Source organism: Triticum urartu, chromosome 5A (assembly GCF_056163025.1).
Source record: "Triticum urartu cultivar PI428250 chromosome 5A, HENAU_Tu73, whole genome shotgun sequence".
NCBI lineage: Eukaryota > Viridiplantae > Streptophyta > Magnoliopsida > Poales > Poaceae > Triticum > Triticum urartu.
The window spans coordinates 580,989,067-581,004,652 of record NC_141877.1 but is presented as its reverse complement, the minus strand read 5'-3'; the positions used below and the strand labels follow the sequence as shown (position 1 = coordinate 581,004,652).

At 47.0% G+C, this 15,586-nt stretch overlaps 2 protein-coding genes and 1 non-coding gene across 8 annotated transcripts; 2 read left to right on the top strand and 1 right to left on the bottom strand.

Annotated features, from left to right (window-relative positions):
• The first annotated feature begins 821 nt into the window (after positions 1-821).
• Positions 822-10,015, top strand: LOC125510760 (putative disease resistance protein RGA3). Of its 6 annotated transcripts, none has more exons than XM_087521832.1 (14): positions 822-1,037; positions 1,583-1,635; positions 1,723-5,883; positions 5,977-6,109; positions 6,372-6,532; positions 6,617-6,796; positions 7,520-7,679; positions 7,857-7,918; positions 7,997-8,153; positions 8,231-8,281; positions 8,354-8,439; positions 8,994-9,205; positions 9,294-9,547; positions 9,654-10,015. In XM_087521832.1, exon 3 carries the CDS (start codon positions 1,756-1,758, stop codon positions 5,875-5,877), a length of 4,122 nt encoding a protein of 1,373 aa, XP_087377958.1. In that variant the 5' UTR covers positions 822-1,037; positions 1,583-1,635; positions 1,723-1,755; the 3' UTR covers positions 5,878-5,883; positions 5,977-6,109; positions 6,372-6,532; positions 6,617-6,796; positions 7,520-7,679; positions 7,857-7,918; positions 7,997-8,153; positions 8,231-8,281; positions 8,354-8,439; positions 8,994-9,205; positions 9,294-9,547; positions 9,654-10,015. The 6 variants fall into 6 exon arrangements, with proteins under 6 accessions (XP_087377958.1, XP_087377957.1, XP_087377956.1 ...); XM_087521831.1 differs by having other exon boundaries at positions 8,897-9,205; XM_087521830.1 differs by having other exon boundaries at positions 8,354-8,523.
• Positions 10,016-10,355: 340 nt separating this feature from the next.
• TRNAK-UUU (transfer RNA lysine (anticodon UUU)) lies at positions 10,356-10,427 on the bottom strand. Its single transcript has one exon. It is a non-coding gene; the product is annotated as a tRNA-Lys (tRNA).
• A 2,774-nt stretch (positions 10,428-13,201) lies between these two features.
• LOC147973040 (uncharacterized) lies at positions 13,202-14,371 on the top strand. The gene has a single exon (XM_087524544.1). The coding sequence runs from the start codon at positions 13,202-13,204 to the stop codon at positions 14,369-14,371; it is 1,170 nt and encodes a 389-aa protein (XP_087380670.1).
• Positions 14,372-15,586: the final 1,215 nt, after the last annotated feature.

Here is a 15,586-nt window from a genome sequence, read left to right as displayed (position 1 = left end):
AGATATAAATTACTACATCTTGATCTGATGAATCAAAATACACATCATATCTTATAAGTATCTTTTCAGAAAGACCATCTGTTGTGGGTAGGAGTAGCTTTTTCTGGGTGTGACAACCATGGGAGTACTTGACACTATTGATTACTCCCTCCACTGTTTATCTATACATTCCAAAATCTTTCGTACCAAGGAACACGGGGAAGTTAGAGAAAGTTTGGAATATTTGGGATAACCTATTTAAAAAGAAAAAAGAAATAATAAATAACAATAATTGACCTCTCAATAGTTAAACCATACTTCACATAAACACATGAATATTTTGCGTATTAGCGAAGTAAATATTTTTTTAACACTTTTTTGAACCGGGCATCAACCATTTCCATTGTATATATAACGAAGAGCCGGGAATCGAGAAAGGGAAGAAGCTAGTTCATAAAATCACCAGGAAACCATTGTGTAAACGCCGGTGATCGGAACACACACCATGGGACAAATACTTTTGAACGTAGTGAAACCGACAAAATCTTACTTTAAAATTTTGGGGTATTTTTGAGATTTAGCCGCTAGTTTAAAATTTCCATTTCGTTCTACATTGGAGCCTAGCTATAGGCCTGTACTTTAGAGCATGCAAGGCATAGTTTTTGTTTATGTTTTTTTTTTGAGGATTTTATATTTTTTTTATGCAGAAGACATTTTTCAAGACAAAGAAGATTTTTTGTGTGTGTGTGTAACGTTTTTTTTAGAGGAATGTGTGTAATGGGTAGTCGCCATGTAGTGATAGGCCCATGTACCCGGCCCCGCAACTAGTCATGGCACCTGAGTGGCCCACCATCGCCCAACCGTTTCCTTCCTCCTCTGCTCTCTCTTCTCTGCTCTGCTCCGCTCCCGACGACGGCGGCGACGGCGCGGAGACACCGGATGGCGGGCAAGGGCGAAGGCACGTCGTATTCGAGCTGCTGTGCCTGTGCTCCACGGCCGGCATGGTCGCCCTGCGTCTCCTCCGCCGCTGGAACCGGAAGCAAGCGCCACCGGGTCAGGTCATCCCTTCCCACCCGCACCCGCATGCCTGCCATGTGCTTGTGCTTTTGCCCACGACGTTCGTTCCGCCGCGACCTACCTAGCTCGAGTACTTTGCGAGCACGAGAGGGAGAGAGCCCGCTCTGTCATGTCCACGCTCGCCTGCCGCAGTGCCTCCCGCTGCTTTGGCCAGGACAAGATTAGATTGGCAGCAGCCACGGACGGATGCCGTCCAACTTATCATCTTGACTAGTCTTGCTAGCAAATATGTTGGGACGGAGCAGAGAGAGCTCATGTGCGATGCCGGCACCACCTCTAGCTTTGCTCTCCGCCCAGCGCAAGAAAAGGTCTGGGCCAGACTGCCCATTCCATGCCATTGTACCAACACGCCACCATCACAATCACCCAATGCTTCTCTCCCTGTACGTCAGCTTGCTTGCGCCCAAACTATGTACGCTCTGGCTGCATCATCAGGTTTTCACAAAAAAATTGGCCAGACTTCTCAAACCGACTTAACTTCAGGGCTCTCTCACCGACTCGGCCCAACCCAACCCCCCTTTTGCAGCTAGCTTGGATCAGGCAGGCGGCAGCGGCATCCATCACCGGCGGACCATCAAGGTATGTACTAGTGCACACTCCTCTCCTTTAATTTGCAGCTACCAACAGCCTGTTAACCGTCGGTTTCTTTTTGATTCCTTGATGCAGGCGCCGTTGTCCATCCCTGCATCCGGTCAGGGGATGGCCGAGACCGCCCTCGGCGCCGCACAATGGGTGGTGTGCAAGGCGCTAGCCCCCGTTGCGGATGGCGTGCTGGAGGCTTGGGCGGCCAGCAGGACATTTGGTCTCAACATCCAGGCCCTCAGAGCGGAACTGGAGAAGGTGCAGGCCACGCTCGAAATAGCTGCCACCAAGGAGCTCCCCGGGCTTGCCACGGAGAAGATGCTGCAGAAGCTGTGGGACTCGGCGCACAATGCCGAAGACTTGCTGGACGAGCTGGACTACTTCCGCATCCACGACGAGCTTCACGGCACGTACGATGCTGCCGACCAGCCCGGCGACGGTGTCCTTCGTGACCTCGCCTGTGATGCTCGCCACACAATCAAAGATCTTGGCAAACTGATCAACTGTTTCCCATGGCAGCGTGCTGAGCTCCAGCAGAGGTCATGTGGCGATTCATTCTCAGCATCAGACACCAACCAGGAGGTCAGCGGATGCATGTCCAGCCTCGGTAAACTGCTCCTTTCCTCATGTTCTCCACATCCACATGTTCGTGGTGATGAAGATCGTGGCAATGCGCAAGAAGAACCAATGCCTGAGTTTAATAGGGCTGATTTCTCCCAAAGGATGAGGGACACTGTAGAGCAACTAAAGCTTATGCGTAATGATGTTAAGGATATTCTGCAGACTTGTGGCCCTAGAACTGTCCTAGACATTGCTCAGCGTCGTGCCACCACCACACCTCAGAGTTCAGAGCCAAAACTGTATGGGAGGGACCATGTCATGAATAATTCGATACATGATATCACCGAGGGTCAATACTGTGACAAGGGTCTAACTGTGCTTCCGGTTATTGGTCCGGGGGGAATGGGGAAGACAACTATGATACAACACATATATAACAACCAACAAGTGCAGAATCATTTTCCAGTCAGGATTTGGATATGTGTGTCGTTCAATTTCAACCTGGGTAAGGTGCTAGAACAGATTAAAGAAGATACCCTTACGGTAGAAGGTGAAAATGGGTGTAGTACAACACAAGAGCTGATTGAACACAGATTGAAACACAAAAGGTTCTTACTTGTATTGGATGATATATGGCAGTTTAATGATGTGGATGACTGGAAAAAACTATTATTGATACTCGGCAAGTCACAAGAAAAGGGTTCCATGATTCTAGTCACAACTCGGCAAAAAGAAATAGCAGACCAGGTTAAGAAAAGTGCAGATCCAAAAGAACTGAACGGTTTAGAACCTGGAGAGTTTAAGAAGTTATTCCTTGTATATGTCTTTGATGTTGAGAAATGTCCAGGGGATAAACGGTTTTTGCTTGACACTGGAGATAAGATAATGGGAAAACTAAAGGGTTCCCCTCTTGCAGCAAAGACCGTTGGTAGATTACTGAGGACAGACCCTAGTTTGGCTCATTGGAGAAAGGTCCTAAACAGTAAACAATGGGCGAAACAGACCAATGGAATTATGCTTGCCTTGGAGCTTAGCTATGGCTTTCTCCCTTTCCATTTGCAACGGTGTTTTTCCTATTCTGCATTATTTCCTGAAGATTACCGTTTCAGAAGCCGTGAGCTCATCAGCCTATGGATCGGACTAGATATTTTGACACCTTCCGATCAAAACCCAACCTTTGAAGGCATAGGTCTGAGCATTTTGAATGATTTAGTCATCCATGGATTTTTCAGAGAATATAAAACTGATGGTGGTCTCCGATATGTTATGCATGATTTACTGCATGAGTTGGCATTGAAGGTTGCATCACATGATTGTCTTCGTTTTCGTCTCCCTGATGTTGGATCGGTAGAAATTAAGCCATCCACCCGACACTTGTCTATAAGCATAGAGAACTTGGGTGAATATAATGGTCAAAAATTAAAGAGGGAATTGGAAAAACTGAAGACAAGATTGAAGGTTGAACATTTGCAAACACTGATGTTATTTGGAGCAATGGATGAAGGTTTTGCTAAGATATTTGGTGATTTTCTCAGGGAAGCAAATGCTCTTCGTGTTCTTTATTTGCCCCTCCTGAAGTATCCCGTGGAGTCCATGGTACATAATTTTTCAGGACTTGTCCACCTACGATTCCTATGTGTAGGGTGTTTACCAATTAACATCTCTAAATTTTATCATCTAAGGGTTCTAGATCTTAAGTCATGGTCTGGCAGTGGTGATTTTCCTGAAGACACGAGCAACCTTGCAAAATTGTGCCATTATTATACCCCAAGAGATGATAAGCTTCATTATGATATATGTAATGTGGGAAAACTTCAGCTCTTGGAAAAGTTGAAGGTATTTCGGGTCAATAAAAAAAATAAAGGATTTGAACCAAAGCAACTAGAGCCATTGACCAAGCTATGGGAGCTTGGCATCTACAACCTTGAGAAAATACATACAAAAAAAGAAGCAGCTCAAGCAAAACTGATTGAGAAAAAATATTTGAGGAGGTTAACATTGGATTGGGATAGTAAGCGATCTAGTGATGAGCCTGGTGTGGAAACAATGGTTCTTGAGTGCTTTCGACCACATGAAAATCTTGAAGTGTTGTGCATTAGAGGGCACAAAGGCCCCACTTGTCCAACATGGCTGGGTGATGAGCTTGCTGTTGAAGCACTACAATCTCTTTGTCTTGTTGGTGTTTCTTGGAAGGTTTTCCCTTCTTTACAGAACCTGGGGGATCTTTGTGAGCTTGAGATACAAGACTGTCCAGAATTCTCGTCCGTGATTCCCGCCTCCTGGATTGAGAGTTTGCACCGCATCACGATTGAATGTGTCAAGCTACTAAAGAGGTTTGCATACTCAAGATCATTGAATGGAGCACAACTGGAAATCATTGGATGGGGTGATCTGCAAAGCTTAGACCAAGTGTTAGTTTTCGATAAAGAAATAGGTCTTGAGAAGCTGACACTCGAGAGATGCCCACCTTTGGAGTTGAAGCACCTTCTGATGCTAACCTCGCTGAAGACACTGATTGTAAGGCATTCAGATGGTCTGGCTGGTCTGGCTGGACCACTAGGAGGTCTGGGTGATGTGGAATGGCAGCTCCCTGTTGAGCACATCGAGATCTGCCACTTAAATGGTACTAATAGTTGGAATGAATTGACAGAGCTCTTCCCACACCTCCCAAAGCTCTCCAAATTGGAGATACGGGATTGTAAAAACATAAAACAGCTGGTAGTGGGGGTGGATCTGCGACAAACAGCATCAGAGATGGGGGGAGGTGAAATAACAGCAGCAACAGAGGAAGAGGGTGATGGAGTGCTGCTCTTCCCAGCTCATCTCTGTGACTCACTACAGAAATTGAAGTTCCTTTTCTGCCCAGAGCTGGTCCTGGTGAACCCGCCAACTCTTGTTCCTGGAGGAGGATGGCTCCAAGCCTTGCGATCCCTCCAGAGATTAAGCATAAAGTATTGCCCAAAGTTTCTATCCACCTTCTCGTTTTCCAGTCACATTTTCCCTTCCTCCCTGCAATTCCTGGAGCTTACAAAATTAGAAGGGATGGGGACACTAGAGCCTCTCTCAAACCTTTCTTCTCTTACCAGATTAGTATTGGAATTTTGTGGAAAGGATCTGAAATGTCAGGGATTGCAGTCTCTCCTTACCACCGGGGGCCAGCTCAATGAATTGGAAGTCAGGGGAAGCCATATATTCTTTGCTAATTGGAATCCAAATCCCAGACGGACTTTGGAGGATGTTGAAGGAGGAGAAGAGCAGCCAAAACAGCTTGTTTCATCCACACTGCGGAAGCTTTGCACAGATGACACAGCAGGGCTCCTTGCTGCACCAATCTGCAGCTTCCTTTCTTCCTCTCTCACCAAGCTGAAACTTCATGGGTATGGGCATGAAGGGATGGAGCGCTTCAGCAAGGAGCAAGAGGACGCCCTTCAGCTCCTCTCCTCCCTCCAGAAACTTGAGTTTAGGCATTTCCGCCATCTTCAGCAAATCCCTGCAGGGCTATGCAACCTTACCAGCCTCAAGATGTTATCAATCAACCACTGTCCTGCCGTCTCGTCATTGCCCAGCGATAGCCTCCCCAAATCACTGGAAAAGCTAGATGTCTACGACTGCAGCGAGGTGCTAAAACGGCAGTGCAGGTGGATGTTGGGAACCATCCCCAAAATCATAAGAGGATGATCCAAGGTAACACAAACATACTTTCTTGTGTTCTTCCATGTTGCCCTTTTCTTGCGACCCTGCTTAATAACACTGCATTTATTCCCATCCAATGTTCAGGACAATGCCTTGGAGTTCCCTTGTACATTCTTCTAGCCCTGTAGTGCTCTGCTCTTTCCATACATACACACTTGCCACATGCGTGGCATGAGGGTCTTGTGGACGCTGTCTTCCTTCCTGTACAGATTATCAGGTGACTATGGAACTTCACTCCTGCTGTACCATATTATTTATATCCACTTCCAGTTATACTCGCTGCAATAAGTTAAAATGAACACTTATACTCCCGCCGTATTAGATTTCCATTTTCTTCTCAAAGATAGTGAAAGTATCTCAGATTTATTTGTCAACGCCCCTTATCTTTCCACAAGGTAAGAAAACCAACGTCATTAGCAGCTAATACCTTCTGCAAGTCTCTGTTCTTTTCTTCATTTGTTTTGGTTCTATGTGTGCAGGTGTTCGTTCGATCTTGTAGGCTTCTTCATATTTGCATTTTAAATTTGGGTTATTGTTATTCATCAAAACGCGGTAGTCTACTTGCATAATTTGGGTTTCACAATCAGAATTATGGAATAAATGAGAATATGAGTCAAGAACTGAAGAAACTCATATTAAGGTTATAAAATATTTTTCATCCACTCTACGTTATTGTCAATACCAGGTGTTGATGCAATCTAATTTCTGATGGCTTGCTGTTCAGGTCTTCTTGTGCTTCTGATGGCTTTCTGCTACTTTGCTATTAGTACCACTTGTGTTTATAGTTCTCCAAAGCTCATGAAGACTTGGTGGTGTATCTGGAAAGTTCAGTTTTGATGTTCAAAAGGTCATCATGGCATAATTATGGAAAGCACTCAGTTCTCAGTGTTTTGCCACCAATAAGGTTTGTATTTTTGTATCCAATCTACATTCTACTGATGCCAGGTATCCAGTCTACATACTACTGATACCCCAGGACAGTGTCTTTTAAGATTTCAGAAGATCCCTTCTTTCCAAGGACTACATGTCACCACAGACTGGCAGAGCTGCACAGTAAATTTATGAGTTGATCACAATATGTAATACTATGGCATCATACAATCGTTGTCTCTGTCTACTCTTTGGGTTTGCAGCTTTGAACTGTCTGAGACTAAAATTTGTAGTACTGTGTTTATTAGAATGTATTGTGCAATGGTACACGCTTATCTTTTCCTACATGCACACTCTGTTTTTCAGCTCTAACCAACTATTATAAGAGGGCAGGAGTTATGTCTCGAAATCCTTCACTAAATAGCTCACCATCACCATTGTGTGTCTTCAACGTTTAGTACAGCTCACTGTAAAAAAAATGCAGTGCTGCTGATAAAATACATTTCATTTCATGGCACCAAAAATAGGCTACCATCCTGGGCTTCAGCGGGGGCAATCATTCAGCGCAAGCCCCATCCCAGTTTATCAGGACCTTATTCCTGTTATGTTGTCCTAGAAAAACACTTTTGCAAACTAAGCCTGGTCTGTGTCTGGCAGTTCATTGCTCTCTGTTCATAAGTAATGAAATATAGTTTTTTAGTAAAAGTAATCAGGCTTACTATTCATAAGTAATCCAAGCCAATGTTATGCGTTGCAGATATTATCAATCTGTTATCTTGGTGAAAACTGCAGTGCAGTCTGGGGAATCATTTGTGCATTTGACGTGATACAGCATGGGCCACTGAAACTACGAGTTGGTCCCTAATTGGTCTGCAAATGGATTCTCCCTCTGAAGTGTCTCATGTATATACAGCAGTGTAAGTGTCTCCTCTACTTGGGCAAAGAACTCAGCTCTCCTTTATAATACTCTAAGCAAAGCGGCTCTCTTTCTTACTCTGCAAATTTAAGCTTATTTTCATGACCTTTTATCTATTTCAGCCAGACATGTGCTGTTGGTGGCTAATCTCGGTTTATGATGTTGCTTCGTTTTGCAGGTCAATCTCCTTGGGAGCAACAGATTGAGTTGGGGAAACCGGGAATGTTGTCAAACTGCATGGTACACACTCATGCATATACTGGGATCGGTGTCTCTGAATCTGAAGCCCGCCCTCATTCTATTTTTCATTGGATGCAGTGCACCAATCAAATTCCATCCTAACTCCTAAGCATAAACTGGTCGCTCAGAAATTGCTGCAGTCGTTGCCAATAGCACCCCCCAAGGCACAGATCAAGTAGTTGTTGCAAGAAATATTTCGAAGGTGGCTGCCGCATTGTGCAAGAAAAATAGCACGGTCAGGCCTCAGTAGTTAATATTCAGATAGATGATGCCTTTTGCACTAACTAACTAACAATCAACTACTCTGTGCAGGTCTTGAGCCCCACATACCGGAAGATGCAGCTGACAACTCGCACTGTAAAGGTAAGAAGGAGATTATGCTCTGAGTAGGGGGGTAGTGTAATCAGCTAACAGAATGGCTGGTTAAAATTACAGCTGTGAGTAATTGGAGAAGGCTTAGATGCTGCTGGAATGTTGAGGGCGCTGAAAGGTACCGGATCTATGACGCCATGCTCACAGAGGTATGCAAGGACTGATATACACACCTACTTGACGTCTCTGGCAGCGGGTGTACCTAAATACTGCACAGAGTTCAATGATGTGAGGTACGAGTACCCCCTCCGTAAAGAAATATAAGAGCGTGAGCTAAATGCTCTTATATTTATTTCTGTACAACAGAGGGAGTAATAATTAAGCCCCCAGTGAAGTGCAAGAAATAACATTTTGAAGTAACCAGTTGCATGCTTACTCTTGGATTTACTGGTCATGCTCAGTTTCTCACTGGGACAATAAAGCATTACCGTCATCCTGGAAAATGTTACAATTATTGCGTTTTTTATGCTCTTCACTAACAAAAAACTAGAGAACTTGAGAGCAACCATATTTTGTTTTTGCTGATTCATTAGTTTTGGTTGGGACTTTTCTGACAAATCATCGGTACTGTGGTCTTTTAGTGCTGAACAAATCTACTTTTTACAGGGGAGGGATAAAATTGTATTATCGTATCATTTATACGATCCAGTGGGAACTCAGGGGCTAATACACTAGCTGGCTCCACCCTCCATGTTGTTATCAGGTTAACCGAGTTGAAAACGTTCCAGAATTGGCTGCCAAGGAGAGGCTCCTGATTTGACTTGCGCAACAGGTCCGCGGGTAGTGGTTATGCAGTTATATGCTAGCTGGAGCCATGCTAAAGAAGAGGAAGCAGACACATTGGCTAGGCTAGGTGGTACGTATATCTGAAGCCTGACGCCCTGTGACGTCGCTCAGACTTGAATTGTCGCCATGGTTAGTATTTTGTTTATTCAGTAGTATTAGTACATCTCAGACTGTTCAGATCAGTACCTACACATTTCGCTTACTGCTGCTCTGCCAGATTAATGGTCAGCCCAGCTTGTTCTTCCCAATTAACAAAGGAATGGTGCTCTCGAAGTCTTGCCCTTGAGCCCTCCCATTCCATGCGCGCACTCCTGGCGCCTGCTTACCGGAGCACGACAGATGTGCCGCACCCGCTGCAGTGAAGATAAACCGTTCTTTCTTATGCACACAGTCATAATAATCCGGGGACTTTGTAAACCGTTCTTCCTTATCCACGCTGCTGGCAGAAGCGTAGCCGTAGCCTGTGGCCAGGTATATCTCAAGCCTGAAGCCTGTTGCCTTGTGGCACATAAACATAATATTCTGACCCTGGCCGGCAGAACCATGCCAATTACTTACACATCTCCCTCCATGTCAGAAACCAGGCTGCATCTTCTGAAGAAATCAACACTTGTCATGTTGTTAACTGAAGAAAGCGACACTTTTCATCTTGTTAGCTGAAGAAATCGACACTTCTCATGCTGTTAACTAAATGAAATCGACGCCAGCAGTCGGTTGGCACCAAACTGGGTGTTTTGCTTGAGGGCAAAAAGTGTTTTGCTAGGCCATAGGGTTTCGCCTGCCTCTACTGTACTGCCTCACGCGAGAGATAAACAAAACAGGAACAGTTAAATTGTGGCAACATGTAAAGATGAACAAAATAGGTGCTCATGTTTTTTCCAGCAGCAGGAAACAACTGTTGATCTGCTCAGCTGATGATTTCATGCCACTATCCTGTGATATGTTTCCCCCTTTTTTGGCATATTGTCTGGTACAGTATGTTCCACTCGTTTAACTGCTCGACGCCTTTCGCTGCTGCTGTATGCCTGTATCGTGGTTTCACTCGTTTCTGAAGGACAGCGGGAGCGCTGCATACATTGAGCATCAGTCGTTGGTTCGTTGCTAAATTTGGACACGGTTGCCGTTCACATTGATCTGATGGGGGTGTAATCAGCATGGGTTTCGCCAAGCAGATTTATAAGAATTAATTGCAAAAGATTATTAGTACAGAAAACGAATCAGGATTTGTTGGAGCAGCTTCTGCGCTTTCTGGGAGAAAAAACGGATCAGATGAGAGGATCGCCGACCGTGGGGATCGAACCCACGGCCACGTGGTTAAAAGCCACGCGCTCTACCACTGAGCTAGGTCGGCTGGATGAATGACAGCTTAATTCTAAGGCTTTTCAATAATACAGAGGTAAGTGCATGCTTTGCCACGCCGCCCGTTAGTTGTAGATTTCTTCTTTATTTTTTTTCTTTCAATGGTTATTATAGCAATTCGTACTTCGCACATGCAATGAGGCGGTCGACAAAAACACGACCCCCAAGGGCATTATTGGTCAGGGCCGGTCATGTAGAGCGATCCTTCTTGTTCTGGGAACATTGTTTAAAGGGCAGTGATCTGCGCCGGTGCGCCGACCCAACAGTTAGCCCGGTCCAGTCCAAGCCGTCCGATGCACTGCCTCCTAACTGTCAGATCGAGCCCTCCTGCATCATCATCTACCTTCCGTGCCGTTTTTTCCCTTGATAACAAGCACGATTAAGATGAGCCATGGCAAACGCCGCGGGCCACCCCACACCCAGCCATGGTGGTCTACCTCGCCGTCATCCCCGTCGCCGTTCGCCGGTTGGAGCACAGGTGCCCCATGGCCCGCCCCCTCTTATGCAGCAAAAAATGGACCCAACAACAAAAATCGACCCTGCCGGTCCCCGGAGTTCGTCGCCATTGCAGCTCCGCCGGGAAGCCACCGCAATAGTCAGTTGCATCAATGGTGAGTTGCCGATTCGAGCTTTTTGTCGCGGTCTCTGGTTGAAGCTTTTCATGTCAACAATTACAACTTTTTCGTTGTGTACTCGATGGAGTGAAGCTTTCTATATAGTTGGTTGAAGCTTTGTATAAAGCGGGTTGAAGCTTTTCAATTCGACGGTTGTTTTTTTTTCTTTCGTAGTGTTCGCATGAAACTTATCTATTTCGTCGGTTCGGTTGAAGCTTTTTCAAATACAGTTTGAAGCTTTCACCATGAACGGTTGTAGCTTTTTCAGTTTGTATGGGTGGTTTGTTGAAACTTTTGCAAACTACGATTGAAGCATTCGTATGAACGTTTGTAGTTTTTTTTCAGTCGTGGTGTCCAGTTGAAGCTTTATATACGAGCGGTTGAAGCTTTTGAATCAATCGGTTGCAGTTTTTTGGGTCATTAGTTGCAACATTGGTGCAGGCGCCGCCGAGCTTGTAGCAACTCCGGTGGGTGGTTCCAGCACGTGTGCAGCTGCTCGCGGATGGCATGTCCATGGCGGCTTCCAACTACTTGCATCCCCCGGGGGGGGGGGGGGTGGAAAAGTGGACAAAGGCGCTGAGGTTGGAGGTAGGGACCTGCATGGGATTGGGGCTAGCTGTCGGCGGGATCCGAAGGAGGAAGACGAGGGCCAGCAGCGCGCTAGACAGAAAGAGAGAAGGAGTGGATCGGGAGGAAGAAGGAAGAGGGAGAAGATAACGTAGGCCAGGGTGATGCGCGAGGCGTACAATGGGGACTCGTCGCATGGCTCGCGAGCGACCGGCCGAATCGTTCGGCCGACGCACCGCGCCCAAACGTTATCCTTGTTTAAATTCACCAACCTTTCTTGAAATTTGTAAACTTTTTTCAAAAAACACAAAAATGATCTTGAATACTATTACAAAAACCAAAGGTGTTTTAATTAAAAAAATGAAATGAACAAATTGGTTGAAAAGGTCGGGTTTTTTCTTTGTGACACGCAATAGGCACCTAGGGCTACCGCGGACCTACGCAATTGGCTCACACTCATATTTTCTAAAATAAATAAGAAGTATCTTATATAATAGTAAAATCGACCAAAATAGGAAAGACGAATGATAAACCGACCTAGAAAAAAAGCCCCACGCAGGTAGCCGTGGGAAGCCAGCGCAAAACAAACGATGCAGAGGGCCTCCCCGTCAAGGTAGGCTTTGACCCTGGCCGGCTTGCGCGACGGAACCAGCTCATCAGAGGCAAAAACGCCGACAGGCGGGTTTGGCCTCCCTTTCGCGCGTGGGCGAGCGCGAGCACTACCGAACCCGCCGCATGATGGTGGCCTGACCGAGCCAGCAGTCCACACGTAATGGACAGCCGAAGCGAGTCGTCCGGGGCCGCGCTGTTCGGCCAGATCAGACGGCTTGGAGAGCCCCGGCAGACTCCACCCAAAAAACAAACGGCGTGGCGGGAACTCTCGCATGCTTTAGAGAAGTAATAACTCATGTTCACATGAGAAAAAGATTAAGTCTCTCTTGTTCCGTACAATTCTCAAAAGACAGAAATAGCAAAACTGCAGGTTTAGATTGGCATATCTCCTACGTGAATATAAAATTACGTGAATTTGGATCAAACCGCGTTCGGTATCACATAGCAACAAGTTTGAGTGCACAATAAAATTTTCCTCTGCTGCATATGAATTTCTTAGGAAAAATCCTAACGATTCCAATCCTGTGAAACAAACAAAACAACATATGAATTATTCTTGAGGAATTATAGATGCCTAAAAATTCTATGAAATTCCTATGAAGGAGCCCTTGCACAAGAGAATCAGAGTTGGAGGAAGCAAACAGTGCAAGGCCAAGGCGTCCAGCAGGGCTGCAGTTCAGAGGCTGGACATTCCCTTAAAGGAAAACATACCCGGGTAGACGCGGCGGATTCTGGGACCGTCCGATCCGATACAGACACATCTCCCAAGTCCCAACAGTTTTTATTGAAGAGGACCTGTCGATCAGATCTCCTGCCCCGACCCGTGCTCACGCCGCCGCCTGCTGTGGACTCGAGCTTCCCTCCACGCCCCTCGCGGCTCGCCTCGCCGTTCGCCGCCCCGACGACAAGGAGCCCAGGGTAGCCGGACCGGCGCGGCGCGCCTGCTGCCCGACGACGTGCTCCTCCGAAAGCCATGTCAACCAAGGGCGCATGCGGGGATGAGACGATCGTCAAGGCGACCGCGCCGAGACTCCCGTTGGATCTCCTCGTCGAGGTAGCCGCGCGCTCCGACCCCGCGGCCATCGTCCGCTGCGCCGCCGCCTCCAAACGGTTCCGCGGTGCCATCATCGACCCGGACTTCCGCCGCCGGCTGGCCCTTCGCGCCGCTGCCAACGGCGGCTTCAACCCAGCCCTCCTCCGGGGCATCTCCTACTGGAGCCAGTGCTGGGACGGCAGTCCCCGTCCCCCCAAGAACGTGGCTCGGAAGACCGTACCGCCGCAGTCCTTCCCCGCCCACTTCAATGCCAGCCTCGAGTTCGAGCCCGTGGCCTCGCGGGACGGCCTCGTCGTCCTCCGCCACGACCGCCATCCTTTACCCAAGTTTAGGGTGTGCAACAGCTTCACCGGAGACGCCTCCGACGTCCCTCCCACGGAAGTCTACGGCTGCAACAAGTTCGCATTGATCGCCGTCGATGACCACTGCCGCTCCTTCCAGCTGCTGGCCGCGGACGAGATCCTCTGGACGCAGATCTACTCGTCGCGGGACGGACGATGGAGCGCCCTCCGCCCACCCCGCCTCTCCCCGCACCACCCACCGTTCAAATCATGCGACGACTCCCACCCCGTGGTCACCGGGCGCACCGTGCACTGGTACGTACGCCTCCTCCCGGATCTCGACCACCACGAGCACGACCTGCGAATCATCGCTCTGGACGTGGACACGGGGGCGGTGAGGATGATGGAGCTGCCGTGGGACTTGATCGACGGAGTGGAGCCACCTGCCACTAGAGTGAGTGTGACACCTATGCTGGTCGTCTCCGGGGCCGGGGAGCTGGGCGTGGTCGCGTCGGAGGCGCAGGCGATATCGATGTGGACGTTGTCGTCGGAGGGGACGTGGCGCCGGCGGGTGCTGGTGGACATGGTCGACTGGGGTGTTGGGCACAGCCCGGTTCGTTTCCATGGATTCGGGGAGAGGAGCGGCACGCTGGTGTTGTCTGTGAGCGCAGTTGGGCTCGTCCAGCTCAACGTGGTGACTGGACAGGCCCGCGTCCTGCGCCACGGGAGACATACGTCCCCGCGTGTGTGCGTGCACGACATTAATCTGGACTCCATGCTCCAGGCTATGAAGCCATTACTAAGCTGACTAGCTGCTTCTTAAGCCAACTGCAATACAAGGAGGAACAGGAATACAATATCAGGCGCACATTTTGTACGCTCAGCATGAGAGGCACCAACGAATATGTTCCTCTACACTTGGTGCGTGGAATTAGTGTCATTAATTAGCTTTGCCATATACAAACTTACATATTACATATTTTAGATCATGTGGAAGATATGAAATAATTTGGCAAAACATATATCCAAAATGCATCCATGTGTGTCTGTGTGCGTGCGTGTGTGTTTTTGGTAAGTTTCAATGACCATGTCTAAATCTGCCGGCGCCTATTTATGGTTTACGTGATCACCCGCTTCTGCCTAGCGGTGATTTGGGCTCAAGAGCTTATTACCCTCTGGACAGATCCAATGCAAGCTGAACCACAACTTTGTAGGCGAGCTTCCGCCGTCTGTTCTTTATCAGATGGTAAAGTTTCTCTGTAGCTCAGGCTACATGGAACCTCTTATCTCCATCCCTTCAACATTGCTTTGAGATCCGTACTCTTCAACTAACTTACAGCAAGAAGATTTTTCTTTTTTGTTTCTCTCAAATGAAAAAATATATAGACTTCAAACTTTGCAGATCAAACAAAATTTACAACTTCAATGTGTGAAAAAACTTTCAGATTTTTTGGACCAACATAAATATACAAAATGAGGATTTTTTTGATTAAAAAAAATAAATTTTAGCATTTAAAATGCATGATTAGAATGTTTCGTTGTCCTGCAAAGTTTGAAGTTTATACGTTGTTTCGTTTGAAGTTTATACGTTGTTTCGTTTGAGAGAAACAAAAATGACAAATATGCCTGCACGGATCATGATGTAAAAATGAATGGCTAAGATAAAGGGTACCACGTAGCTTGAGCTACACAAAACCACACTCCAGATACTGCTTCAAAGTGCCTCCAGCGAGATACTCTACCACAACACAACATGCTCTAGCTGGCAAGTTGGCACGCGCACCGTTGTCATTGACTGGTATCTTGAGGTCGGTGGTCCCCATAGACGCACCAATAAACTGCAGAAGAGATTACGACATGTATTTGAGTAATCAATACTTTTCAAATAGCCCTAGGATAGCGAGCATGATACCAGTTACAAATTTTAATCCTGGACTAGAAGTTAATACTCAATAAGCTATCACCTTTACTACAAGAGAAAATATCACATATGAAGGACAGGATTGATGGAAGCTAAGTATGA

Bases quoted from the DNA above. Each gene is read 5' to 3' on its own strand.
- LOC125510760 (XM_048676019.2), top strand. From the start codon at position 981: ATGGTCGCCCTGCGTCTCCTCCGCCGCTGGAACCGGAAGCAAGCGCCA. The intron at 1,033-1,582 runs GTCAGGTCATCC...CCCCTTTTGCAG, and splicing joins CCGGAAGCAAGCGCCACCGG to CTAGCTTGGATCAGGCAGGC. The intron at 1,636-1,722 runs GTATGTACTAGT...TCCTTGATGCAG, and splicing joins ATCACCGGCGGACCATCAAG to GCGCCGTTGTCCATCCCTGC.
- LOC147973040 (XM_087524544.1), top strand. From the start codon at position 13,202: ATGTCAACCAAGGGCGCATGCGGGGATGAGACGATCGTCAAGGCGACC.